The sequence below is a fragment of the Phytophthora infestans genome, genomic scaffold, assembly GCF_000142945.1.
Source record: "Phytophthora infestans T30-4 supercont1.340 genomic scaffold, whole genome shotgun sequence".
NCBI lineage: Eukaryota > Oomycota > Peronosporomycetes > Peronosporales > Peronosporaceae > Phytophthora > Phytophthora infestans.
In genome coordinates, this window is record NW_003303419.1 from 22201 (window position 1) to 49089 (window position 26889).

Here is a 26889-nt window from a genome sequence, read left to right on the forward strand (position 1 = left end):
CGTGAGTTTCCAGGAATGATTGGGAGACTCGATTGCATGCATTAGAGCTGGAAAATTGGCCCACCGCTTGGCAAGGAGCGTTTCAAGGGAAAGGGAAGACGTACACTGTGATTTTTGAAGCTGTTGCCTCTCGGTTGTTGTGGATTTGGCATGCATTTTACGGAATGACTGGAGCAAACAATGATCTGAATGTACTGGAGAGGTCTCCCTTGCTCAACGACTTGGTGAATGGTGTTTTGCTTCAGATGAAGTTTACGGTGAATAGAGCAACGTACGATCAGGCGATAGAAATTACCCGATCTGGGCGAATTTTCAGTCTAGTATTAGCGCACCGCAAGGCAACATGCGGAAGAGATTCGCAGCCAAGAAAGAAGCAGTGCGGAAAGACGTTGAGCGCGCATTTGGAGTCCTCCAGCAGCGGTTTCGAGCTCTAGCCTTGCCGTGCAAGATATGGAAAGTGAACGCAACGAACGATGTGAACCTGACTAGCATTATCCTCAACATTATGATCATTGAGGACGAGCTACCCTTCAGCTCGTTGAATCATGACAATCTTTTGGACGACAACTGGGTGAGCCCCGCATAAACAGTTTGCTGCACCCGAGTGTTCCGTAACAATGATTGCAAACGCACTCTGAGCCATCGAAGACGAAGCACTTCATCATGAGTTAAAACAGAATCTTATAGAACACGTGTGTCTTCGATTTGGCGAGCGCAACTAGGTAAGAATGGCCTTTGTTCCCACAGGCTTGGTCATGATAGCTAAACTAATGCGGATGCGTTGACTTGGTCGTTGTTGATGATTTAATTTTTCTCGTTGGCTTTAGGAACAACCGGCATGCCTGCCCGATCATAGTTTTCTAGGTTTGCTTCCGTGAGCGATGGCGCTCAGGTTTTCGCGATCCAGAAAAGTTTTTATTTTTATTTTTGAATTCAAGTCACTTCGCTTGGAGCTCGATAAAAACCGTTTCGCCAAGATATAGATCTAGGTGAAGTTAAAACGGGCAATGACGCTACGTTGTCGATTGGTTCAAGATGACAAAACGTCAAACGCAATAGCGCGTTTCTAACGCTGTTCGCAGCACCGACTGAAGAATTGTGAGCTTCGGCGTTTTCCACGGTGCCAAGAATGTAAGCTCCTTAATGATCATCAATACGCTGGATTTAAATATGAAGCCGCGTGATATTATGCTTACTGGCAAACGTTCCATGCCAGTTAACTTCGTTTTCACTCACTTTTTTTCCTTTCACTACAGCGAAGCGCTGAAAGTTTAGGATTTACTTAGTAAAGATAGTCTCACTTGCATATACAAAAGTATTTTGAAGTATTGTACTTGTAACGGGGTACGTAGCCCTAAGAGTACCCTGGTTACATGAAGTGTGACACTCCACACTTCAGGAGTATGACACGTCATACTCCGGGATATTTGGTACAAGGTACCAAGGTCGTTCAAAGCCAACCATTGGTTAAATGACATTGCATTTCTATAGGTAACTAATAGTTTGTATTTAACCCAAACTTAACCTACCTATAAATATACTCAGTTTACAATCTACCTTATTTAGGTCACTTCGCCCTCTTTAATTAAAGACCTGTGAACTGCCGTTCACTGAGAGTTTGTATACTCTCGGAAGATAACTTCCTCTAGCGCAAGGTGCTGTGTGACCCCGTCACAGTACTGGTAACGCACTAAGCCCAGCTTCGTATCTGGAGTTTCAGAGCTTTAAAAGATCAAGCTGGTCGCTTTACAAGTGGCGGGTTGCTCTAGCGTGATGGCAAACACAGACAGGTACGATGAACAAGCTCACAAGAGTTTGTGAACCTCAGAACCACTAACCCATCTTACCCCGCTCAAAGCGATCCAAAAACAAATTAGGGCAAAATCCATAATGTAAAAATATTCAGTTATAGACGGAGCGCACTATTTAGGCTGTGTTCGGTTCTTGAATAAGAGCCGTGCGCGACTGAATCAAGAGCATCTCTAACGATGATCCCTAACGCCGGTTTTATCCTAGAAGTAGTGCCGTTACGGATTAAATAGTAAGATGAATGTTTATAGCAAGCCTGTGAAGCACAATTGATGAATATATCCGGCGGTACATCGTTAAAAGGCATATTTCAAGTAATTAACAGTCACAGCTCAGGTATTCGTGCCTGGTGGGTCCGCCGCTGGTATGTTTAGAAGTGTGCTTCAAACTGGTCCCACGTGTCGAAGGTTTTGCCAAAAGAAATCACGTTGCCACACTCAACTTTGTAGAATACCCGTCTTGCCACATATAAAGCCATCAAGTGACTTCATTTGGATATCAGCCTACCAGGTCCCTGTTGCAAACCAAGCTGCACGATCGGTCAATATCTATACAGAGTACTATGACTCTGCTAAAACTAGCGCTAACAGTAGCATTTTGATATTTGCTTACCGAAATCTTTCACCATGGAATTTGTTTACCGATATATCGATTTCAAAACTTTCATCGAATGTTTTGTGTTCTTATAGGACTGCTTACTTTCTACCTAGAATACTGGACTTGCATTCAGCAAAAAAATACGACGTACCGGTATTTATTTGTTACTTAAAGTACATGTCACGTACTGGTACGGTAATTAATTATCAATCCGATGGTCAAGACGGTGAGCAGCAGTGGCCAACTCGTGGCCGCGTTCGGTGTTGGCGTGGCGGCTGCAATTGCGGCGCAGTATGTGTACCAAGTTGCACTAAAGCGGAAGCCATGTGCGTCGAAATCGGTCGTTTCGACTGCACGGGGAACGGATGCTGCTGCACAGGAACTGCTGGAGGAGCAGTTGTCTCGAATCTCCTCCTTTTTTGGGCCGGAGGGATTCGCTAGGGTTAAGAACGCGTTTGTGGTGGTCGTGGGGCTCGGTGGTGTGGGTTCTCACGCTGCACACATGCTGGCGCGCTCGGGTGTCGGTAAGCTGCGGCTCGTTGACTTTGATAATGTCACGCTGTCTTCACTGAACCGCCACGCAGTGGCCACGCGCGGTGACGTGGGGCTGTCCAAGGTCACGGCCATGAAGCGCCACCTGCGTGAGATTGTACCGGACTGCGAGATAGAAGACATGGCCGTCATGTTTGAGGCGGAAAGCGCTGACGACCTGCTGGAAGGCAATCCAACGTACGTGCTGGACTGCATTGACGACGTCAAGACCAAGTGCGCATTGTTGGAAGCTGTGACTAGAAAGAGACTCAAGGTTATAACAGCGACTGGAGCTGGTGCCAAGGCCGACCCAACGCGTCTGCAGATTGGGTCGCTCAAGGATGCTGTCCGTACGTTATGCCTGCTGCGTGGTTGGGCTGTTGCAATGAAAGTGCTTAAATTTTTTTGTCATGTCCGGTAGGTGACCCGCTTGCTACGAAGATTCGTTACTTTTTGAAAAAGAAGGGCATTTCGTCGTCAGAGATCACGACTATCTTCTCGAGTGAGAAGAGCGTATGCAAGCTGCTGCCTTTAGACGCCGAGCAGGCGCAGAATCCCAAGGAGTTTGGCAACGTCGAAAACTTCAGAATCCGTGTCATCCCTGTGCTTGGCACAATGCCTGCGCTATTCGGGCAGTCCATGGCGGCGTATGTTCTGTGCGACTTGGCTGGCAAAAAGATCAGTCCGGAGGCGGTGGCACGGCTGTCCCGTGACCAGCGCAACAAGCTGTACCAGAAGTTGCAGCAGCGTGAGCACGTGCTGTTCCACGAAGGTCACAAGATCGAGCTCGAGAAGGATGAGATTGAGTTTGTATACCAGGAAATTTGGCGGGGACGCAGCTCCGTGAGTGGGACGCGCAATGGTGGCCACGACCGCTTGTACTTGGCTCGCTGGCGGACGGACCGACCGCTGCACCCAGACAACGTGGTTTATTTGACCACAAAGGAGCTCGCCATTCTGGACAAGAGCGGTATCGAAGGTTTTGACTCTGAGATCGTTTCCCGCATCGATGCTCGACTGAGCCAGTTCGGAAGCTGGGCCGTTCCTCAGTGAGAACTCCCTAGAGCTGCATTAGATTCACGTAGAACTGCTCGATAACATGAGCTCGAGGTTTTGTAGACAGCACTCGACAATCAATACCTATTTGAGGCACGTGACATGTGCTATCCAAGTAGCGAAAGTATTGAATTCAGTATGTCTTACAAATTGTAAGACATACCCCGTTACCTGACATCCATGCCGGCTGCAATCCCTTTGAGAGCTACAGAACCTGCGTCAATATTCACCATGGCCACCACGAAGAAAGTGACCCAGCGGCTTAGCCGCGATTCATTCAAGCAATGGATCCAGGGCCTCGATGCCTTCCTCTTCGACTGCGATGGAGGTACAATACGCCTGTGTTTTGATTTTTTTTAGTCTCGTCGTCACTGACATTGGGCTAATTGCTTTAATATGACATGACAGTGCTGTGGCGTGGGGCTGCCCCGATCGAGGGCGCTGCCAACATGATCAGCCTTCTACGCTCGCTCAACAAGCGCGTCGTGTTTGTGGTGAGGTGAATCTGGTCCTACTTGTGCACAAGTGGAAACTGAAACTGTGATGGGAATGATCCGCTCGATGTAGACCAACAACGCCACCAACAGCCGTGCCACCTACGTAAAGAAACTCGGTGGGTGCTAAGACGATGAAACTCGCTGAGCTTGGGATGATTTAGGGACTAATGGGTAGTTTTGGTGCGCTACAGCGTCGCAGGGCATCACCGCTGTCGAGGGAGATATCGTCACGTGAGTCCTGCATTGATTTTTTGTTTTTATATGGTTATGCACGCCCCAGCTAACGAGCTAGTGAACGGTTGTGAATTGTAGCTCGGCGTGGGCTACGGTGCAGTACATGAAGCAGCACAAGATTGAGGGCAAGGTGTACATCGTGGGTGAGGCCGGTCTCAAGACGGAGCTGGAGTTGGAGGGCTACCAGGTCAGCGGCACGGAGCACAGCGACATCAAGGGCCTCCCACATGTGCCGGATATCGACATGGAGACGAAGGCAGTTGTCTGTGGCCTGGACAGGTTTGAAAGTGATTTGGACGCTGCATCGTTAAAATTAAAGTAATACTAACGCTATGATATTACTATTGCAGATACTTCTCGTACTACAAGATGGCGTACGCTACGGCATGTGTCCGTCAGATCCCTGGCTGCCACTTTATCGGCACTAACCCGTGAGATTGTGCGTGTACAATAATTTGCTTAGCGGCTTTCTAACAAATGAGCTTCACTTTTTGGTGCAGTGACTCGACTTACCCGACGGATGGTGCCATCATCCCTGGCGGAGGCTCGCTAGTCAACATGCTGGAGTGCGCTATTGGCCAGTACGAATCAGCTTATTTGTATTGTTTCTCAATGGCTTGTACGCTTATCATTTGTGTTGTCTTTGATGCGATAAAGCCCTCCGGAAGCCGTGTGCGGTAAGCCTTCGCAAGATCTGCTGCGGACCATTATCGCCACTTACAATCTCGATCCCTCGCGCACGTGCATGGTATGAAGTCTCCGATTGCAATGCCAAAAGTGAAGTATGCTAATGTAATTGGTGTCGTTCCTGCCTAATAGGTTGGTGACCGACTTTCGACGGACATCGAGTTCGGCAACGCCGGTGGCCTCAACACTTTGCTGGTGTTGACTGGAATTACGCACGAGTCGGAGCTGGGCAGCATCGAAAACGCTCTTTACGTGCCTGACCACTATGTTGACTCGGTTGACGTGATCAACCAGCTCCACGCTGAGACGCTAGAGAATTAAAGGTGCCCAAGCGTGGTCCAGGACATTGCTGTGGCTACCGTCTCATCAGCTACGTACCCAATAGATGCAATCTGTTTCAGCTGCCGTTCAATATTGTCAGCCCGCTTGTTTATTTGGCTAAATCACGCCTTGGTTACCAGTAGTATCTTACACTGTGAACATCTTCGCCATCTATCCTATACGGACGGTGATCCGCTTCGAGTCTTCGTTTTCAGTCTTGGAATTGATCCATTACTGCCACTGTTCACGAAAGCGTCGAACATGGAGAAACTACCGCTAGTTACTGCTGCATTTACACCCCCTCCAAACCGGTTTGCGTTGGTGGGGTTCTTTGATCGAATCGGAGCTGAATTCAGTCGGCGCGTGCTAGCGGCAGTAGTGTTGCGGAGAGTTGAGCTTCGGGGTCCAGGTGACGCAGCTCTTGGCTTGGTGAGACCCGATGCGACCACTGGGGACATTAAAGGGGTTGGAGTCCGCAGATAGCGCGGCATCGGTGACTTAGCCAAACGCTTTGTGATCTCTAGAAACTGCAGCTTCTTGGTGGGCGTCACGTCTCCTTCTACCGCCCCCCTTGGTCGTTTTCGCGTGATGGCACGTAAATTCTCGGGTGAATCATTGTCGCTGATGAGTCCACTGCTGTTCAAGCTGATGTTCAAGTCTTCATCGATCATTTGGTCGCGTCGTGGGACGTCTAGCTCTGCTGTATCACTCGCTAGCACCTTCCGGAATTCAGCTCGTTTCACCGCCAACGTCTTCGCTGCTTCTTCTTTCTGGCCCTTTTTGGTCTTCTTTCCCAGCACTTTTGGAGTGCTCACATCTTGCATCTTGTTCATTCGGGCAAGCAGCTCAGCATTCGCTAATCGTTGCTTAATTGACATGGTCTCACTTTTTCCATTTACCTTCTTCTTCGTTAGCGAGGCCTCTTCTCCAGATGCGTTGACAGTCTTCATCTGGGGTTTCGTCTCAGTTTGAGAATCCTTGCTAGCATTGTTCCCAACAGTCTTCTTCCGTGTATTATTGCCGGCTGATGTTGTTGTTTTAGCTTTGTGCGCCAAAGGCTTTGCTGCCTCTTTCCCAGATTCGACTGCCATCGCGGTATTTACTGCCGATGGGGCAGCTTTCAAGTCCTTTCGACGTCTAAGACGCTTCTTTGGTATCGGCGTCGGCATTGGCTCGGGCTCAGCATCTGCTTCGTCGCTCTCCTCTTGCTCGGCTTCACCTGCAGCCTCGGCAATTTTAGCCTGTCGCCTCGCTTCCGCGTTAGAGAAGTTAAAATCTAGCGGTGGGCCTCCCTTCCTCTTCGCGAAACGTTTTTGTGGCGTCGGTGTCTTCTTCTTCACCGGCGACTTCTGCACTCGCTTGGGAGATTCTTGAGCGACTGGTAGAATTAAACTCACCATAGACGGCTGGTCGTCAGCCTCATCAGAGTCGCTATCTTTATGATTCGACAATATGCCAAGAAGTCCGTCGTCCGGTAGCTCTGGCGGAGGGCTGTCATATCCTCCAAGCTCATTCTGGTTCTCCTCGGAAACGGAGTCGTCACCTTTAGGCTGAGTCGACGGTAAACTAACAGGCGTAATCCTCTTCGGTACGACTGACTTCGTCTTCTGATTTTGCGTCGGCTGCACCTTTGACTTCATCTCTTTTGGTTTAGCTGTCTTGGTCTTCACCTCCTTCAATTTACCCGTCTTGGCCTTCATCTCTTTCGATTTAACCGTCTTGGTCTCCTTCTTTCGACTCGGCGCAGGCTCCTCCTCGGCCGTCTGCGTACCACTCTCAATCACCTGCTTCCTCTTCCTTTCTATTTCCTCTCTCTCTTTCTCCCTGGACAGAGCTGCTTCCTTTTCGCGCTCGCAGCGTTGAGCCTCCTGCTCGTGCGCCTGCTTCTCAAGCTCCTGACGCTTTATTCTGCGCAGCTGGCGCCTGTACCGTAACTCCTCCTCCTCCATCGCTTCTGCTAGCAGTAGCTGCTGCCATGTTTTCTGCAGCCGCTGGCGCCGCAGCTCGATGGACTCCCACTGTTACAAGCACAAGCATCAAAACGTCGGTCAGAACCCGGAAAATGTCGGTTTCTACCCGGTAAACGCACGCACTTCCAGGTTGTACGCCTCAAGCAGGATCTCCTCCGGATATGGACCCCCAATATAGGCCATGGCACTGTCAGGCGACTCCATGTGAGCCTCACGTCGCAGTGCTCGAGTCGAGTGTAGCGATTCGTGCAGTTAAGGTTTGGTACATCATTTTGATGGTGTCATAAAAGTTAAAGCTGTTGTTGTAAAGGGATTTTGGAGACATTTCTCCCTTTAAAAGATCAGAAGCATAATCCCTTCATCGAAGCAGATCAATCTCAAAAGGGAGTCAGTCGATACAAACAGCAAGGCAATTCGCACCATGGTAGGGGGCGACGCGAATCTCTTCCAGCTAGCGGATGGCATCTCGTGTCACGCATGGAACAAGGACCGCTCCAAGCTGGCCATCTGCCCCAATTCGAATGAAATCTGGATCTACTCGGGCTGCCACGCACCCAACCCGTCGCAATGGCGCAAGGAGGCCGTGCTCACGGAACACGACATGCTTGTGTGCGGTCTGGACTGGTCGCCTGTGCATGATCAGCTCGTGTCTTGCTCACACGACCGCAGCGCTTTTGTGTGGAAGTATGAGGCTGCTTACCGCCAGTGGAAGCCGCTGCTTGTGGTTCTGCGCATCACACGCGCTGCCACAAATGTCAAGTGGAGTCCTGACGGTAAGAGGGAAGCTGGAAAGGCGAAGCATATTCACGGTGCTAATGGTTAATGGATGGTGTCCGCAGGCAAGAAGTTTGCTGTGAGTAGCGGTGCCAAGTGCGTGTCGGTGTGCTACTACCAGGCAGCGGAGAACTGGTGGGTCAGCAAGATCATCAAGAAGCACAAGTCCACGTACGTAGCTTCAACTTGGCATTTATATTGGGTTCGAAGGGGGATACGAAATCTATGACTTGCAGGGTGACGGACTTGGACTGGCACCCGAACAGCCAACTGCTAGTGACTGCCAGCACGGACCTTAAATGCCGCGTGTTCTCAGCGCACATCAGCGACATCGATGGACCGCCTGACGCGGGTCCGTTTGAAGCTTTGCCGCCGTTCGGTGAACCCCTGGCGGAGTTCGACAATGCCAGCGCGTGGGTGAACGCTGTTGCGTGGTCCCCTAAGGGCAACCGCTTGGCTTTTGCCGGCCAGGGATCGTCCATTCACATAGTGCACTTTGGTGCGCCTGGCGAGTACCCAACAATCCAGGTACTTTGAGATACAGTCTCGTGTGGCCAAGTGTGGAAAAACTTATTGTGGCTTTTGATACAGTCGATCCGGCTCTCGCACTTGCCGCTGATGCGCATTATGTTCCTGTCGAACGCTGCGATTGTCGGAGTTGGTTACGACTTCAACCCTTTGCTTTTCTCCGAGGATGCCAATAACTTCTGGTGCGTAATTAACCAAAGAGCATGTGTCATAAATTGCAATAGGCTAACCGAGTCATCCATTCCTTTAAATAGGTCGTTCTCTGAGTTTGTCGACAAGAAGCCGACTGAGAGCGCTGTCAAGAAAAATGCGGGTGGCTTCAACGCTGGTACGAACAGTAAAGCTGGTTCGACTGTAACTGGATGCTGATTTTTTCTTACGTGTTCGTTGTAGCTCGGAGTCTGTTTGAAAGCAAGGTGACGAGAGGCCAGTCGTCTGATGCCACTCAACTCGATAAGAACATGCTGTGGATGTACGTTTGGTCTGTCGTCGTGCCAGGACTAACGTCGTTGTTACTGACTTTTCGCCTACATCATTTCAGGAAACACGAGAGTAACATCACATGCATTCAGCCCTACACCAAATCAGCCTCTGGTGGCGTCACGGAATTCTCCACCTCTGGTTCGAATATGAGTTCTTGCTTTGCTTAGAGTTCTCTGATGTGCTAACAACTACTCTGGTGATTTTTCGCTGTAGCTCTTGACGGCCGCGTTGTTCTGTGGAAGCTGGGAAGCTTGAATGTGGAATTGAGCAAGCTTCATCTGTAAAAGGATACTGTGTTAAACGAAAGCTCTGCGATTCACCTGTAGACTCGGCATTAAACAGAAACGCCCCGTTGGTGATGCTAGCGGAACAAGCCTGACACTACATGAATGGACAATACACTTGTCTGATGATTGTTCTGTACATCCATCACTCTACCACTTGCAAGAAGCGCAATGGCACCTCTATTCGTACATCCGCTTTAGTCGTCTATACTCCTGGCGATACTGGTTCTCAACGACAGAGGCTTGGCGGAAGTCTTTCCACTCGGGAAACTCCGTGAGCAGTACCTTTGGGTCATAAGATAGCAGCAGCTGGATGCCCTGACTAACGTCGTTCAGCGTACGCGCAAGATCAATGTGGTCCGGGTTCAAATACGTCCGCTGAAGTTCGAGCAGCTCATAACTGCTACGCAAGAACAAAATCGAGTACTCGCACACACGTTCGGTCTTCCCACGCAGCAATAAGTCGCACGAATCTGCTACCAGTTTATGAATGCGCATAAATACCAAGTGATCGTGGGCGACGATCTCTAGTGCATCCGACAGCGTCTCCAAAGCCACAGATAGCGCGTCAGCAGCACTCTCGGGGTTTGTCTTGATAACTTCTTCCGCACCAACCAACACCTTTTCCAAATCCGGCATGCCAGGCTTTGTGTCGTCGCTGTCTTCCACTGCATTCGGAGGCGGAGATAGCACACTGTCACCTCGTTTGCACAGCTCACAGCAGCACTCGAAACCAAACTGCTCCGACAGATTCTTCTGTCGGTTTCCACGACTCTGCTCACGTGGATACAAATACGAAATCGTAAGCTGCTCGCCCTTGGCGATTGGTCGCGCGACCCGCACCTCGGATACCCCACCTTCGGGACCAGCATCTTCCGGCGTAAACTTGACGCAGTTCGGGTTGCAGTCGTGGTTAAACATGGCGTTATATAAGAACACGCCGCTATCGAAGGCGTTGCATTGCATGGCAAATACGTTCTGTAGCACTTGGTCGGGTGACAGCGCCAACTCGGTGAAATTCCTGCACAGCTCGTCCACCTGGGGACCGTACTTCTTTCGGCCTGCAGCGAGCAGTTCCTCGGGTAACTCGCTAAGCTTCTCAGGGTACAGATGCCCCAAGTGCTCCATAATATTGGAGTAGTCTGATCGAGACAGCACAGACTCCATCGTGGCCAAGAAAAACTCGGGGTCCGAAGTCTCCACGTCCCTCGGCCAAGGCACATAAACCTGTTCCACCAGCACCTGAGTGCCTGGTTTTAAGTCTCTCGTGGCCACGTAGCCTCGTGATCCTCCCACGCCATTGAAACTCGTCACAAGGTCGATAGGACCCACCGCCAGCGGTTTAACGTCGTCCCAAGGCTTGTATAAACTACGCGTAGCTTCAGCCCTGAATTTCTTCTCCTCCTTTGCAGCGGGTGAAGGCACAGCAGCCTTGGGGACGATATGAACAACCTCGTGTGGTTTTACAAGCGGTGGCGCCGTCTCTTCGTCGCTGCTGTCGTCGTCAAAGAGTCCAAAGGCAGCCTGCACTGACGCACTGGGCTTGCCACTCATGCTGGTTGGACTGACGTCGAGTTTATCAAAACCGTGTGTCAAACATCATTCGTGTACGATTGGTGTGGTGTTCTTCCCCCTCCCTTGAAAAACCAAGTCAAAATACAAAGTACCGACACCTCCCTTTTGTGGTTCCTGCACTTCTTGATGGCCGACGAATTGAGTGTCACAGGGCGGAAGCACCCACGCGCACCAACACAACCGATGCAGCAACTCCTGCCTCCTGACGTCTCCGCTTTAACCACTTTCGCTTCCGAAGCCCCAGTTCAACCGCCGCAGCAGAATGATATTGTTGTGCATCCTGCCGCATCTAGCACTTCGGGACTGCCTCTCGGTCGCCGCATGCGTCTGACCCTCGGTCAGAAACGCGAGGTGGTCGACCTCGCAGCAAGCAAGAAATTCACGCACCGCGAGTTGGCTGAGAAGTTTCGTGTGGGGCGCACTACGATCACCAATATCTGCAGACAGGAAGACCTTATCCGCACGGAGACGGACTCGGCTGACGCTACAAAGAAGAAGAGGAAGACGACCAAATGCACTTACGATCTGCGAGTGCTGGATGAGTGTCTGCACAAGTGGAGAATGGAGGTGAAGGTTTCTAGCCCTGATACTAAGCTCACAGGCACCGTATTGCAGCATAAGGCCATGGAATTGGCCTGTAAGATCGTTCAAGAGCCTTATGCAGCGTTGCCAGACAAGGTGAAGCAGGCACTACAGAAGTTTACAGGCTCTAATGGATGGCTGGACGGATACAGGACCAGATTCGGCTCATTCAGCAGCAAACAGCTCCCTGGTGGAGGAGATCAGAGTGTTATTAAGAGCGTGGACATCCAGACGAGACTTCGAGAGCTGCATCTTGCGTTTAGTAGTGTGGATCTGGAGGATATCTGGACGGGAAGTGAGTTTGCAGTCATGTACAAACCACCAGTGGCTGAGTCGGTGAGTGGCGCTGGAGCCAACACTGGCAGGTATACAGTCTCGTTATTCGTGAGTGCTGCTGGAGAGAAGCACGATCTGCAAGTCATTGGTACGGACCGAAGCCCTTTGCTTTTGGAAGGTATCGACACCAAGGAGACTTATAATATCCAGTATGGATACTCCAAGACTGGCTGGCAGGTGGCACAGACGACCGTCAGCATGCTCAAGTCGTTGAATGCACTTGCTAAGGAGCGTAAACGCACGTTCCGAGTGATTTTGGACTCGGCTGTGCCTCACGTTAAGGCTGCTATGATTTTGGATTCTCAGGGCGACCAACGCACATTCTTCGTGTACGACCATCTCCACATTTACTTCTTGCCGCCTAATTTCAAGGCGCCGCGTTTCCACCCGTGCCACCTTGGAGTGATCCAAGCATTCAAAGCGCGTTTCCGTACTGAGATGGTGGAGACACTATTCAATAATTATCGACAGAGCTTGATGAGTCAGGACCCTCGCGGCTTCCATCCACAGCGCCACTTGCATACTCGCAACGTTTTCCACTGGTTTTTCGTGGCTCTCCACAGTATTGACAAGCAGTTGATCCAGAGTTGCTGGGTTCGGAGCGGGTTGCTTCCGACCCAAGCTATTGCGTCGGTCAACTTGCGTATCGTTTTGAGTAACAGTGCCAATAGCTCTTCTCCCAGCAGCGGTACCGACAGTGGCAACGGCAGCGTACATTCCGATGCAATTGGAGTGTATGGCGTGTCTCCAACTGGCTCATTTAAAGGAGCTGGGTTATCGCTGGCTAATGGAGTCTTGCCATGTCCAACTCTACTATATCGAGAGCTGCAGCAGCAGTTGACTAGTATCGCCCAACTTGCTCCTGACTTCTTTCGGTGGATTGGCGTGGCTGAGCCTGCGAACGCTCAGGCATTCGTAGATCTCGAAGGAAACGCTTCTGTGACCGATCCAGGAATCGACGAAGTTCAGATCATCCGTGGCGTGCTCCAGAAGCACGGATACTTATCCACCAAGCGACTTGACGATGAAAGCCATGCAAATGGGCCATACGAAACTTTCGAAGACGTTGCAGATGAGCCCTGTCCGCGACCAGAAGAAGTTCTAGCATCGGTCAGCATCCTGAAGCGATATTTGCGATTGTCCCGTGAAGCAATTCCTACTCGTGTTGATGCGATTGTACAGCTGAACGAAGTCAAGAAAGCTGTTGACGCTGTCGCCTTCCGTGACGCCGCTTTATAAGTGTTAGCGTGAGTGCTTCTAGACATCGTGTTCACTATTTTATTGACTGTTGTCTTGTCATTTATCTTACAGAAACTAAGCTTTTTGATTGTCGAGCTAAACTAAGCTAGTACACGTTCCGGATTTTATAATTGGGAGGAATCACATAGGCTTCATCCAACCGTAGATCTGTCCGAGCTGCGAATGGAGACAACAATGGAGCTGCGCGTGCCGGTGAAGACACGGGAGGCACCAGATCAGGTACCAGATCGTCTTCCAGTGGCAGTATTGTTCGCTCTGCTATGGCTTGCTGCTCGATACGTCGCTGACGCCTTGCATAGGCCACGAGTGTACGTAGTGCACTGACCAGCCAGTCTCGATGGCTTGAGCTCTGTGTCTCTAGATCCAACGTCCGTCCTCGAAATACTACTGAGAACGAGCAGGCGTCGAGCACACTGTTGGAGGCGTACTTGCGAAACACAGCCGTCTGTCGTCCGTCCAGCACTTGCAGCACTTCAGCCAAATCTACGGCTTCACTGAGACCACCACGCTTATGTTGCCACTGCAGCGTACCACAGCAGTTGCAATGCAGTCTGGTGGCATGTGCACCTCCACGTCGTCCATATTTCAGAAGAGGGAAGAACATATTGATCGCCTGTACCAGATACGACCGGTGCTTGCCGCCGAAGCGGAAGGCCAACTCGACGATCTTCCATCGAGCTCCTTCAATCGTCTCGAGCTCTTCGTCTGTGAACAAGTACGTCTTGCGCTTCTTGCGCAAATGAAGAGTCTCCAGCACACGCGGGCCGATCCTTGAGAACGCGCTTTTCTTGTGTTTCTTGCCAGGGTGTATCTCCTGCGGGGCCAGAGCGGGACTAAAAGGAGGCGGCGTCGGCATCGAAGACCCATCGACTGGTGACGGGACGCCAAGATCATAAGCAGTCGGACATGACCCAGCTCGCCTCCGTGTCGGAGCCGGTCTCGATTTGAGACGTAAGCCATGAGATTGGGCCAGTGGTTTGCTCATCTGATCCGAGTCGTCTTTCAACTGGATCACCAGCCGTCGCACACTTGATGTAAGCTGGTCCTGTGCTGACAAAGCTGCATGTTCGGCTGCACAGCTCAGCAGGCGAGTTTGTCGACGCTCTAGGAAATGGTGCTTGGTTGGACTCGAATCTTGCTCTGTCTGAGCTATCGTCTCCTCTTGCTCGCTGCTGGATCGTTCCTCGTCCAGCTCAGAGCTGTTCTCGACCAGTTCAAGCTCCTCCACGTCGTCGATGTGATCTACGTCTTCTTCATCATAGTCCTCGTCGTCATCGTCCTCGTCGCCATCATCTTGGTTTGACATATCTTCAGGCACATCGGACTCGCTCATAAGGCTCTCGCTCATAATGCGGCTCATCAACCTGCGCACGCTCGACGGCATGTGGATCGAGTCAAAGTTCAGCATTTCGTCTTCTGCAAACGCTCCGCCGTTTCGTTTACCATCGTTTCCAGCCTCAGTAGGATGCGCAAAACGTCGTTCCTCCTCTTCCATGTTCTCCTGTTCGTTGTTGTCCATGTCTCCCACTTGTTGGATGCCCTTCTTGTCTTCCTGGTCGTTCTGAGGCGTCGACGACGGTGCGAACCTTTCGTGCATAGTGTCAAAATCCTTCATCTCCGCTTCGAGCGTCGCTCTTCGCATCAGTTCCCCCTGACTCAACGGCTTTGCCAACGCAGCCGCTACTAGTGGCCGTGCCGGATAAAACTGGAGCCGTTGACTCGTGCCGCGGCCGTTAGTTTTGGGGTCCCACATGGTCATATTCGCCTGCATCGTGGGCGCACCGACGCTGCGGCGCCGCGCGTGTCGGTCTTTTCGCTGTGTCGCTCTGTCGTCATCGCTCTCCTTTTCCTCGCTGTTGTTGCTGCTGTAGCTGCTGTTGCTGCACCGCAAGTCCTCGGGCTCGGCCTGGAATACACTGCCACGCCGCACGATAGCCGACAGCTTGCCCAGCAGCACGACGCTGGACGAGCGTTCACGACGGCCGCCCGACCACGGCTGCATTTATCAAGAGGACGAATGAAAAAATCCACGCGGGAGAGTGGGAGCACTCCGGACTTGTGGCCCAACAACGCGGAATGAGTGCCGGCCAAGAACGAACCGCCGGCAGGAAGGAGAAAACCGTCGGACACTGGCGCAGTAATAGCAAAGGACAGATGCCAAGCGATGGAGAAATGGCCAGCCCTATGCTTTCTTTCTCTGGACTCGTTGACCAGAGTGGTTGTGGCTGCTGACTACTGTGGCGTACGAATGGGCGCGATGCTTAACCGGGTGCCGTTGTGCAATTGGCGAGTGAAGTGTCTTCAATATGTCCAAACGACGTATCCAAGTTAGTTTCAACAGGATATTCGTTTTAAGAACTAATTGCTGAAAACGTTTCTGTTTTCGTCGACAGACCAATAATATAAATGTTGAGAAGAATAAACACAAGTCTCAGCTTAGCGCAGGAGCCGTTATCGGAGCTACCGGTCGGGAACCTGGACTTGTCGAGGTGAGCAAGGTCGAAAGGCTCTTTCAAAGAGACCATCGGCACCAGCGGGCTTTTCTCTACCATATTCCAATAGCCTCCATCTCCTTCTACTGTACCTGGACTTTGCCGTGCCTCAAATGCATCCAACCAGCCGCGTGGAATCCACAGCTTCAGCTGAATCACCGCGGGTTTGCTGGACTCCCCAAGCCGCACCACTTGGCAACTTGCTACAATTTATTGACGACGTTGCACATCTTCATTTATGTGGCGCACATTATGTCACTTCGATTCATGTAGCTTTCAATATTCTTGAACATGGTGAGTGGAGGCAAGAAGCCTCGTCGAAACGATGCGCAGCGTCGGGCCAGGCTCCAGGGCTCCGGTGCGCTGCTGCAAAGTAGTCTAGATACTGCACACCCTTCTTCTCGTCTACTTGTATGGCACTCGAACTTCTCGCACGGTGGGTCTCGGCACAAGAGCGTCATCAACGGACACGCTTTCAACCAGCAGCTCGAAGTGTATCTCCCGTCCAAGGAGGGGAAAGCGGTCGCGCAATCGCTGCAATGGGAAACGGGCTTTTACTACGAGATCAAGGCGTCAGTCGACATGTTTCTGTCGCCGACCTTTATTCGCGACTATCTGATGGATGGTGGCGCCGTGTTCATGGTGGCCAAGAATACAGCGGTGGACGCGTCGCAGTCGGCGATGCTGCTGCCGTCCGGACAGTTGCTACTGTTAGTGGACGCAGATACCTACCAGCAATTGGGCATTGTAGGTGAAAAGTATGGCAAGGCAGTGCCTGCCACCAGCAGATCGGCTCACGTGAAGCAAGCACAGAAATACGTCATCACCCTAGACTTGACGTCGTCTACATTCGCTGGTGAAGAAGTCAACACCTTTAGAGATCGAGTAAGAAAGTGTCTGAGCACGAAATTGGAGGATCTTGAGATGCTGCTGTGCGCGTACAACCAGCGTGGATCAGCACGCACAATCTTGTTCGGAGATGATGATCAGATACCTCGTTCACGCGTGGAGCTAAACGCCAAAATGACGACATTCAGCGACGTGTTCCTTCCCAAATTCGACGCATTTTACAAAGAGATAGCTGCGGTTGAAAAGCGCGGTGCGGAGGATGGCAATACACTGCGGACGTCGCTGCAGGAGGCTTACGACTGGTTGGGAGTTGTGGCGTGTGGGTTGACCGACTTGCTGCAGAGACAGAAGCTAGAAGAGTACGTGTCGACGTTCACGGGTATCCCTGATTCATTTGAGAGCGTGCCAGGCGATGAGATCACGACGGTCAGATGGCGTGGTCTGCTGGCAGCTCCGTTTTGCTCGACTATTGTGGAGAAGGTGCAGCGTTCTGTCAAAAATGCCGAATTGCCGTGGGCTGCTGTGACGGTATGGGGCTTCCCAGATGTCTTCGTGTCTTGGGTGCAGTCTAAGACAAGCAAAGGCAAGAAAGAGAAAGGCGAGCCTCAACGACGAGAACACGGCTATCTGGGTAATGGCAGCAACAACTACACTCTGCTGATACTACCGAACGAAGAGTACTTCATGCTTCAAGCACTAGGCCCCCATGACGCCACCGTGTAGAATCAATTACCGCTTGCTAGAATAGAAACACTGCCAGCATTTACATGTAAACCGTGGGCTTCACTCTAGTTCGTGAGAACGTTCTCCACGAACGCAGCGACAGTTGATGAGCTCGAGTCTGCTCCAGCTTGGGCGAGCGATAGTGCGACCTTAATGTGCTTGCAAGCCGGCTTCACGTTGTTTTTTCTGCCGTGAATAAGCGCCAGTCGCAAATTAGCCAAGAAACACGCCGCCGTATCGCTGTTGCTGCTCAAGGCAGTTGTAGTACTGCTCATGTTGTCATCGCCATCGGTGCAACTAACAGACTTGGTCGCCGTTAACGAGGCCACAAGCTTCCACAGATTAATAGCAGCATCCAAATGGTGGTATTGTTCGTACAGCCCGCCAAGCTCAAGGAGGATCGGAATCAATCGCCCCGAAGACGTCGCAGCGACAGTGGCAATCACACCCAAATACTTATCGATAGCCTTCGTTGGACTTGAGATCGAGAGCAAACGAGCTTTCAACAAATCCATGTCCACTGACGACACGAAGGCGCCACTTTTCTTGCCTGCTTCCACCCGGCTCAACGCTTTTTCCGAGGATGCAATTGCCTCGTCCTGCTCACCAAGCTTAACGTGGCAATAGCTCATCAGCAACTCTAGTTGAGCTGTGTCATAATCTTTTCCAACAGCAAGAGCCAATCCATGCTGCAACAAGCGCAACAGTTGGCGAAGAACTTGGTCGTGTGATGCTTGCTTCTCCCTTAGACTCACGCGCTTCAGGACGCTCGTTCCAGCCAGAATGTAAGCGTGAGGGTTCCAGGGTTGAGCACGGATCAGCTTTTGAGCATCCACGCACAACCTGTTCGTATCGGTTGGACCAGCCTTTACTAGACCCACGAGCGCGTCGAGGAAGGTGCGATCCATCGCCTCATTACCAGAGGATGGCACATTTCTGGCACTTGAGCGCAAGTATTCCGTAAGGCAACTTGACACCTGAAGGCTTTCAGAATCAATCGTTGCAAGGGCCAGTCGCATCCCCAGAGTACAAGAGTTGGCGCCATCGCTAGTTTGTGAGAGTGCCTGCAAGCGGGTCAAATAGGCGTCTTCGGCGCCCACGCATCGTTCATGAAGCTCAACCAGACGCAAGTTCAGGTAGTCACGTGTGGTAAGAGGTGACTCCGCGTCATCAATTGATAGAAGGAGACGTTTCTTACATGCCTCAGCTAGACCAGCGGCCTGAGGCGTAAACTCGTCCATCGACAAGCTCGCCATCGAGAGGCCCACTAGAGCAACCACTTCACTTTGGATGGACTGGGAGTCGTCTTGCTCCAGCAGCGCCTGAAGTTGATCCAACGCCTCACCTCCCTTCGACTGGCGGTATAGTAGCTGCGCTTGCACGATAACCCGCAGTGCTGAGGTCTCACTTGACGATGAGTCTATTTGTGCGGCAATTTTCTGCAAGAGTGCTAATTCTTCCGTGGTAGTGCACTGGGGTGTACTGGAGAGCTCGCCAAGCTGTGTCACCAACCTGTTCCATTCAAGTCCATCAGTAGCCTGCGTTGACGAAGCTGCGCGGGTGTACGATGCCAAAGCCTCGGTGTACAATCCAAGTCGATGCTGAGCGACACCGAGGGCGTGCCAAGCGCGTCCGTTGAAAGGATCCCGCTCCAGGTACTTTTTTAGACAGAACATCACCACCTCATTACCGTGCTCTGGGGCTTGAGTGACTGATTCACCAACACTTACTCCGAAATCAAGTAATGCCATACTCAAACCAAGCAAAGCATCCAGATCCAACCCGGTCTCCAACGCGCAGTCGAAGGCTTCGATCGCTTTTTTCTGCTGAACTGTTGAGCTAGCTTGTCGTCGAGCCAACATTGCATACCCATTCCATATGGACGGATTGCTTGGGTTCATGCTCTGCAGTTGGAGAAACGACTTTTGTGCCAAGGACGCCGTTGAGGACACAGTATCAGCCAGAGTGAGGTAGAACATACCCAGATTGGCCCAGGTGGCGTCGCTGCTAGTGCCAGTTTGAATGGATCGTGTCCAAGCAAATTGCTTCACCAGCAGATTGTCAGACACTAGAGCCAACCCGTTCCAGGCCAACGAGCATGCAGGACCCTCTTGAAGAGCCAGCTTGAAATTCATTGACGCCTTCGCCTTCAGTGCTACGATAGAAGAGTCTGCATCGAGTCCTGTCTCACCTGAGAAAGCTGAACTAGGAATACTGCCCACACTGCTTAGAGCCTGTGCTTCGTACCAGTAACTCAGACCGACATCGTAGTATCTTTCAGCAGCGATTGCGCCAGAAACGCCAGGGGCCTCATTTACGCTCTTGCCGGCAAGTAGGACGGCGGCCTCATACGCCTTCCGTCCCGCGCTGATAAACTCTACCCAGCTGGACCCATCACTTGAAAAATCGTTCGGCGACAAGTAGTAAGCAAAGCAATGAATATCACCGATCAACTTGCACGCTTCCACGGACCCTGAAAGAGGAGAGGTGGACGGCAGTCCCTTCATCATCCGTGATGCCTCCTTCAGATTAGCAGCAGCATTGCCGTACAACCCCTCGGCACACAAGTACTTAGCTTGTTGGAACAGCAAGTCAGAGTAAACCATGGAAGCCACCGTAACGTCTGGTTCACTATCCGCCATCTCGCCGGTAATAACAGGGTTGATACGCTCCAGAGCATCATCAAAGAGCAGCAATAATCCTTCGATACGAGCCAGCTCACAGCGAACGCACCAACTTTCTTCACCCAGCTCAATAGCCTTCAGATATGATCTCTGCGCGGACACTTGCTTGTCGAAGTTTTGGTAAACATGCGCCAGAATAACCCAGTAACGAGCATTCATAGGGTCATTGCGCAGGACCAGATGCATTTTCCCCACTGCTGTCTCGTCGTTTTTCTCTACTAGATGCTGCGCCAGTCGCAGAAGTGCCCAGGTGGGGGCAGTCTCTTGATCCTCTGTCACACGCTCCCACAATTTGACGTTTGTTTCGTACTTCCCCTGCTGATCGTACAGGTCGCTCAGAGCCATACCTGCTAGCTTGTCGGTGAGAGACAGCGATAGCGCCTTCAAGAAGCACTTTTCAGCACGCAGAACATCCTTTGCGACTTCCAGGTACCATTTTCCCAACCAGGAAAAGATCTCTGCGTCAGATGGCGTCAACTTGGCTGCTTGCAGTAGATGGCCAAAACATCCCGTCTTGGCAGTTTGGTGAGAGCCTCCAAGATGCCAGTATACAATTGCCAATCGCTTGAGTGCTCGACCTCTAGCAGAAGCATCAGAGGAGGAGATCTTGCTCGCATTTGTCTCTAGCAATGCTTGAGCCTGCTGGAGATCACCAAGCTGGAACTGCAGCCACCCGCGCGTGCAGAGTACAACAGCACTCATTTGCTCATCCTCCACGTCAGACGACGAGACACAGTCGATGATGTCGAGGGCCTCCTCCGCTCTTGTCTTTCCTGCCAAAAGCTCCGCTGCTGCAACTGCTGCCCTAGCCGTGAAGATAATATCGTCGTTTTCCATGACCCTGCGGTAGTGCTCCAGAGCTTTATCTATATCAGCAGAATATTCACGTGCGGTTGCTGTCATGAATTGCACCTTAACTTCCGAATATCTGTATCGTGCAGATACATGTTAGGCAACGAAGTTTAATACAGCGCACGTAGCACAACTTACAGAGCAGGAGTTGGGCCTTCTGACCCAAGCATCGTTGACTTGTCAGCCACTACCTTTCTTGCCAATGCTAAACGATTCAGACAGCCATCAACGTCGCGAGCAGCCAGCGCAATCGACGCCAGTTCGATTTGAACGCGAATGCAAAGAGCGCACTCTTGAAAGGATGAAGAGGAGTAACCTGCGAGTGCTTCAACAAAATTTTCTCGAGCCTGATTCAGACAGAGAACGCTTGCAATCGTCAACATCGTAATACCAGACAGTGAAGCGTATTCAGCACTCACCTGGCTGTTGTCCCCCACGTGCAAACACTCGATCGCTCGGAACACAAGAGCCATAGGACTCTTCGGGTGACTCGCAGACAGTCGAACAGCAATCTTCTTGGCCTTTTCCAGCCCAATTGCTGGCATTTACAGTTGTGCTTAGTGCCATAGCAGCAACGAAAGCAACAACACTAAAAACTTACGAGTGTCCTGGTCTTCAGAGCGGAGAAGTAAGAATTCCGCTGGGATCTTGGATTCGGGAAACCACTCCACGATCGACATGGCCAACGCATCCAGCGTTTTCAGAAGAGCAGGCTTCTTTTTTGAAGTTTTCAAGAAATCCAGGTGGAAGCGCATGAAGAATGCAATCGCGACGTCCATTCGAGGTCGAAGTGCGTCGATTTCTTTGTTCTGGGTTGTCCAGTCGGTACGAGAAGCAGCAGTAAAGAAGTGACTCGAGATGTCTGCCATGGAGTAGCTGCCAGAGCATTCTGATAGACTGAAGCCAGGACGCTGTACCACACGTCACAACCATACTTCAGCATAGGTCGTTGCCTTGCTGGGCAAAATACTACCTTACCTGTAGCAGATCCACCAAATCCAACCAGATTGTCAGTGCAGTTGGTAGTTCGTCGTTTGGGGTCTTCTCCAAGGAGAGCTGACCCGAATCTCCAGATTGCTCCCCCACAAGTGAGTACCAAGAGTCGAAGGCCTGCTCCGGACAATCAAAAAGCAGAAATATTGAGTTAAAAACCATTGTGGAAGCATTTCGTAAGTGCCTAACTGCGCAACAACAAACCTTGGGGAGCATTTTCAACTCCATTGCTGTTGCTGCCAGCTCTACGACCCATTTCTGGCATTTCTTCAACTTCTTGCCTCTGTTAGCCGCCAGAGCACCGCAAAACATCAGCTAAAAGATCCCACATCCCGTCTCTCCTAGTTGCAGCACCTCAAATTTAGGTCCACAAGTTTCTGAAGCGGCTCCAATTTGCTCTTGGCGTCCTTCTTCGCCTCAAACAGGTCCACAAGATACTGCAAGCCATTGTAAGCTCAGTTCCTGCCACCAATAACAATTTTAAATCTGTCCTCTAAACCTTCCACGGCGCAGGCATGTCCGGCTTGAGATCTGCAGCGCGACGATACGCCTCCTCGCAGTCTTCCCACTTCAGCAACGACAAATGTAATATCAGCATTTGATACGCTGGCAAATGCGGGACGACGCACCTCCTGCAGCTGGAAGCTAGCCAGTCCTACGCACATGAAGGCCTGGAAGTTGTTAGGGTCAAACTGCGTCACTCGACGACCAGCATCCTGTGCCTCCTGGAAGCGTTCGGCCTTGAGCGCCGCCGCCGCGTCCAGCAGCATCTTCTTGAGCATGGTCGCCGACATGGTCGTCCTGGGCCGAATAATATCGCCTTCGATAAAGTAATTGGGCATTTATGAGAGATTGGGTCAAATAAAGGGTACCAAGACCAGGACCAGTTGAACTCGACATTCACTCTTTGATTTGCCATCCCCTAGTCGACCATGTGGAAGGCAGGTGCGACGGCGGCGCGGCGCTCACTGGCGCCGCTGCCTCGGACTCGGGCCGCTGCTGGGGGTGCGCAGAAGCTGTATCGGCGTCCGCAAGCGCTGCAGACGCTTCCCTTGGGACTGACGCGACCCTTCTCCACCTCCTCCTCATCAGCTCCAAGTACGTGGCCTGATCTCACATTCGAGGGCTTTAAGATATTGAGATATTTTGCGTTATATAGCGACGCAGAATGCGCAGATGGCGGCTGCGGCGCTCGCCGCGTGGTTGCGGTCGTACCTGTTTGTGTCGACGGGGCGCCAGAGCGAACAGGAGAAGCAGCAGCGCGAGCAGGAGATCGAGCGTCAACGCAAGCTGAGTGACCGCCTCGCCGCGGAGCTGGTGGCAGCGGAGGCTAACCAGAACAAGCAGGACTGGAAGTCCACGCTCGAGCGCGTTGTGCCGGCCATTGTGAGCTTGAAGCTCAACTCGCCCAAGGTAGGAGGATGGAGAACGTTGTCGAGGTGACGTCAACAATTATTGACAGGGAGATTACGTGATTGGCTTTTGTAGTTTTTTGACACGGAGTCGCCGGGCAACGGATCCGCGACGGGTTTTGTGGTGGACGCGGAAAAGGGAATCATTTTGACGAACCGCCACGTCGTGGGACCTGGACCCATTGTACGGTGGTTAAAAAAGTTTTGGATGGCGATTTTGCTTTAGGTTGCTGACTTTATGATAATTCTTGGGGTTTGCGCGCTTGTGCAGGATGCCGAGGCTGTTTTCAGAATAATGAGGAAGTGCGGGTGATCCCGATTTACCGAGATCCGGTTCACGACTTTGGCTTTTTCCAGTTCAACCCGGCGGTACGTTGTGTCTGCTCACTTTCCTCTTGTTTTTCTGCTAAGTGAGCTTACACCTGATAAGCAGGATGTTAAGCACATGTCGGTGCCTTCTTTGCGTTTGGAGCCGGAAAAGGCTACCGTTGGGACGGACATCCGCGTCGTGGGTAATGATGCTGCTGAAAAGCTCGCAATTGCTAGCGGTACACTGGCGCGTCTGGATCGCGATGCACCTAACTACGGGTACAACAGCTACAATGACTTCAACACGTTCTACTACCAGGCGTCGTCAGGAACTACCGGCGGTTCATCCGGCTCCCCTGTGCTCAACCATGATGGTGACGCCATTGCTCTTAATGCCGGCGGCAAGATTGGCACATCAGCTTCCTTTTATCTGCCCCTCGATCGAGTTAAGCGAGCATTCGATTTAATTCGAGAAGGTAGGGAGGTCTCTCGCGGTACTATTCAAGCGCTTTTCCACTACAAACCCTTCGACGAGGTGCGCCGGCTCGGTGTTAATCCCGCCACAGAAGGGCTCGTTCGCACCTCCTTCCCACTCGAGACAGGAATGCTGACAGTAGCTGAAACGATTCCCGGAGGCCCGTCGAGCAACAAACTGCAGCCTGGTGATGTACTGGTACGCGTCAACGGCGAATTGATCACGCGGTTTGTGCCATTGGAGGCCATACTCGACGACAATGTTGGCGAGGAGGTAGATATTTTATTTCTGTCTAAGTTGCTTTACCACGCTGACTCATTCCCCGCGTTTTTCCCGTAGGTTGAGATTCAAATCGAACGCTCAGGGGAACTGATAACGCACAAGGTGCAGGTACAGGACTTGCATTTCGTTACTCCGTCGCGCTTCATCGAAATTGGTGGTGCTGTCATCAACCCGTTGTCGTACCAGCAAGCTCGAAACCACGCGATGAGCCCTGGAGCTCCGTACGTTGCAGACCCGGGCTATTTCCTTCAACGTTCTCGTATTGGTCGCGGCTCCATCATTCACTCTGTAAATGGCACCAAGACACCTGATCTCGAGACACTCAAGAACTATCTGAAGCAGTGCAAGGACCGCGATCGCATCGTGGTCAAGTTTTCGAAGTTGACCGATAAGTCTGAAAAAGTCGAGGTTGTGCATGTGGACCGCAGGTGGTTCCCGTTCTGCGAGTATGTACGAGACGACAAGCTGGGAACATGGCATTGCGAACACTTTAGTCCTCCCAGCGAAGACGGTTCTGCACATGATGCTGAAAAGAGCAAGACCTCAGCCGAAGAGGAGCCGATCGGTTCAACGACTACCTTACCGGGCAAGAACCCAGTGGAAAACAAGCTTGCGCGGTCGCTAGTTACGGTGGACTTCGACAGACCATTTAGCGTGAACAGTTTATCGACGTCGAATTACCGAGGCACAGGGCTTGTGATCGATGCGGCGAAAGGGCTAGTGGTTGTAGACCGCAACACAGTGACCGACTCAATGGGCGATGCCATGGTGACTTTCGCCAGCACCATCATGGTTCCGGCTCAAGTGGTATTTGTCCATCCGGTGCATAACTTCGCCATTGTGCAGTACGATCCGAAGCTCATTGGGTCCACGCCCATTGAAAGCTGTCAGGTGGCTTCTAAACCGCTGGTGCCATCCGATCCTGTGTGGCTTGTTGGTCTCATGAGCAGTGTGGGTCGTAGTGGCCATTCCGATCTTGTGTCTCGCGAGACCATCGTATCTGGTGTGAAGTGGATTGGATTGCCCATGCCCAACCCACCGCGGTACCAGGAGCATAATCTCGAAATGGTTTCTCTGCAGGACGTTGTTGGCACCGAAGGCGGCGTTATTTGCAGCGACGAGGGCGAAGTGAGTGCGTTCTGGGCCTCTTTCTCATTCCAGCAGCAGCGTCGTAGCTCCAAAGTGGAAAGTCAATTTAACCGTGGTATTCCGATGGATCTGATCATGGAAAGCGCAGCACCTCTCATGCGTGGAGTGACACCCAAAATCTACGACCTGGGCGTTGACTTCGAACACTTAAGTTTGGCTAAGGCTCGAGAGCTTGGTCTCGGCCAAGCTCTAGCCGAGATTCTGGAGAAGGACGCGCCGGATCGCCGAACTATCTTGAGTGTTGCACGACGATGGGGTGGCACAGAGGCCCAAGATGTGCTCAAGAACGGCGATATCTTGGTCGCTGTGGACGGCAAGATCGTGACGAGTTTCCGCGAGGTAGAGCGCTGTACGCAGAAGCCGGAGGTGCAGCTCACTATTGTGCGGGATGGACGCGAGATGCAACTAGACGTGAAGACCCTTTTCATGGAGCGCACGGAGATTAACCGCATCGTTTTCTGGCAAGGTCTCTTACTACAGGCGCCACCGCTTTCTGTGTCTGCGCAACGCAGCATCTCGTTGGAGGATGGCATATACGTGTCCTGTCGGTACTCGGGATCCCCGGCTGCTCGGTATGGCCCGCCGCCCACTAGTCGCATCAAGGAAATTGACGGTATCAAGATTACAAGCATCGACGATTTCTTGAGCGTCGTTACTGCAAAATCAGGCAGTGACTCGGTGCGCATCAAATACACGGACCTCAGTGGCAAGGACCGTCTCAGCACACTCAAGCTCGAACCCAAGTACTGGCCGACGAGCGAGTTGGTGCATGAGGGTGGAGAATGGCATCGGCTCCAACTTTAAAATGCTCCACTAACTAACCTCTGTTTAGTCGCATGCAGCGTGCTGCATAAAAGAAATCTAACGTGTGAACAAGTGAAAGAGGTGCTCAAAATCGCTTTCGCCTTGTCAAGTGCGCACAAACTACTGAACTACGTACGAAGTACTTCGAAGTACTACCGGTATTAAAAGTACTACGTATAGGTCGGTAGAAGAATCTTACCTATCGTCCTTTTTTGTATCTTTCGTACTCATAACGTTAGAAACTAGCACATTTCTAAATGGACACGCCGCCGAGCATATGCAGGCAGTATGCAACACCTCCCCGTGAATCACCTGAGCAGCGGCGGCGGCGACTGGCCAGC

General features: G+C 51.7%; 10 protein-coding genes across 10 annotated transcripts; 6 read left to right on the plus strand and 4 right to left on the minus strand.

Annotated features, from left to right (window-relative positions):
* Window positions 1–2620: 2620 nt before the first annotated feature.
* Window positions 2621–3990, plus strand: PITG_23204 (ubiquitin-activating enzyme (E1), putative; the record flags this gene model as incomplete). Its single annotated transcript, XM_002894913.1, has 2 exons — window positions 2621–3287; window positions 3359–3990. 2 exons carry the CDS (start codon window positions 2621–2623, stop codon window positions 3988–3990), a joined length of 1299 nt encoding a protein of 432 aa, XP_002894959.1.
* Window positions 3991–4224: 234 nt separating this feature from the next.
* On the plus strand, window positions 4225–5732 carry PITG_23205 (4-nitrophenylphosphatase, putative; the record flags this gene model as incomplete). The annotated part of the gene is made up of 9 exons (XM_002894914.1): window positions 4225–4321; window positions 4402–4487; window positions 4561–4606; window positions 4682–4721; window positions 4803–5003; window positions 5075–5155; window positions 5225–5305; window positions 5382–5472; window positions 5544–5732. 9 exons carry the CDS (start codon window positions 4225–4227, stop codon window positions 5730–5732), a joined length of 912 nt encoding a protein of 303 aa, XP_002894960.1.
* An 82-nt stretch (window positions 5733–5814) lies between these two features.
* PITG_21595 (uncharacterized protein) lies at window positions 5815–7532 on the minus strand (the record flags this gene model as incomplete). Its single annotated transcript, XM_002894915.1, has 2 exons — window positions 5815–6694; window positions 6818–7532. 2 exons carry the CDS (start codon window positions 7370–7372, stop codon window positions 5909–5911), a joined length of 1341 nt encoding a protein of 446 aa, XP_002894961.1.
* A 562-nt stretch (window positions 7533–8094) lies between these two features.
* Window positions 8095–9910, plus strand: PITG_21596 (actin-related protein 2/3 complex subunit, putative; the record flags this gene model as incomplete). Its single annotated transcript, XM_002894916.1, has 8 exons — window positions 8095–8475; window positions 8542–8647; window positions 8713–9004; window positions 9068–9186; window positions 9259–9332; window positions 9398–9476; window positions 9546–9625; window positions 9701–9910. The coding sequence occupies 8 exons, from the start codon at window positions 8124–8126 to the stop codon at window positions 9769–9771; spliced, it is 1173 nt and encodes a 390-aa protein (XP_002894962.1).
* A 41-nt stretch (window positions 9911–9951) lies between these two features.
* PITG_21597 (uncharacterized protein) lies at window positions 9952–11336 on the minus strand (the record flags this gene model as incomplete). The annotated part of the gene is made up of 1 exon (XM_002894917.1): window positions 9952–11336. One exon carries the CDS (start codon window positions 11323–11325, stop codon window positions 9952–9954), a length of 1374 nt encoding a protein of 457 aa, XP_002894963.1.
* A 331-nt stretch (window positions 11337–11667) lies between these two features.
* On the plus strand, window positions 11668–13503 carry PITG_21598 (uncharacterized protein; the record flags this gene model as incomplete). Its single annotated transcript, XM_002894918.1, has 2 exons — window positions 11668–12952; window positions 13058–13503. 2 exons carry the CDS (start codon window positions 11668–11670, stop codon window positions 13501–13503), a joined length of 1731 nt encoding a protein of 576 aa, XP_002894964.1.
* A 279-nt stretch (window positions 13504–13782) lies between these two features.
* Window positions 13783–15526, minus strand: PITG_21599 (uncharacterized protein; the record flags this gene model as incomplete). Its single annotated transcript, XM_002894919.1, has 2 exons — window positions 13783–13873; window positions 13953–15526. 2 exons carry the CDS (start codon window positions 15524–15526, stop codon window positions 13783–13785), a joined length of 1665 nt encoding a protein of 554 aa, XP_002894965.1.
* A 781-nt stretch (window positions 15527–16307) lies between these two features.
* Window positions 16308–17588, plus strand: PITG_21600 (uncharacterized protein; the record flags this gene model as incomplete). The annotated part of the gene is made up of 2 exons (XM_002894920.1): window positions 16308–17417; window positions 17469–17588. The coding sequence occupies 2 exons, from the start codon at window positions 16308–16310 to the stop codon at window positions 17586–17588; spliced, it is 1230 nt and encodes a 409-aa protein (XP_002894966.1).
* Window positions 17589–17653: 65 nt separating this feature from the next.
* PITG_21601 (uncharacterized protein) lies at window positions 17654–22911 on the minus strand (the record flags this gene model as incomplete). Its single annotated transcript, XM_002894921.1, has 9 exons — window positions 17654–21200; window positions 21263–21471; window positions 21562–21662; window positions 21726–22035; window positions 22103–22234; window positions 22322–22400; window positions 22472–22554; window positions 22617–22685; window positions 22747–22911. The coding sequence occupies 9 exons, from the start codon at window positions 22909–22911 to the stop codon at window positions 17654–17656; spliced, it is 4695 nt and encodes a 1564-aa protein (XP_002894967.1).
* A 382-nt stretch (window positions 22912–23293) lies between these two features.
* PITG_21602 (pro-apoptotic serine protease nma111-like protein) lies at window positions 23294–26548 on the plus strand (the record flags this gene model as incomplete). The annotated part of the gene is made up of 5 exons (XM_002894922.1): window positions 23294–23530; window positions 23606–23713; window positions 23821–23898; window positions 23963–24586; window positions 24653–26548. The coding sequence occupies 5 exons, from the start codon at window positions 23294–23296 to the stop codon at window positions 26546–26548; spliced, it is 2943 nt and encodes a 980-aa protein (XP_002894968.1).
* Window positions 26549–26889: the final 341 nt, after the last annotated feature.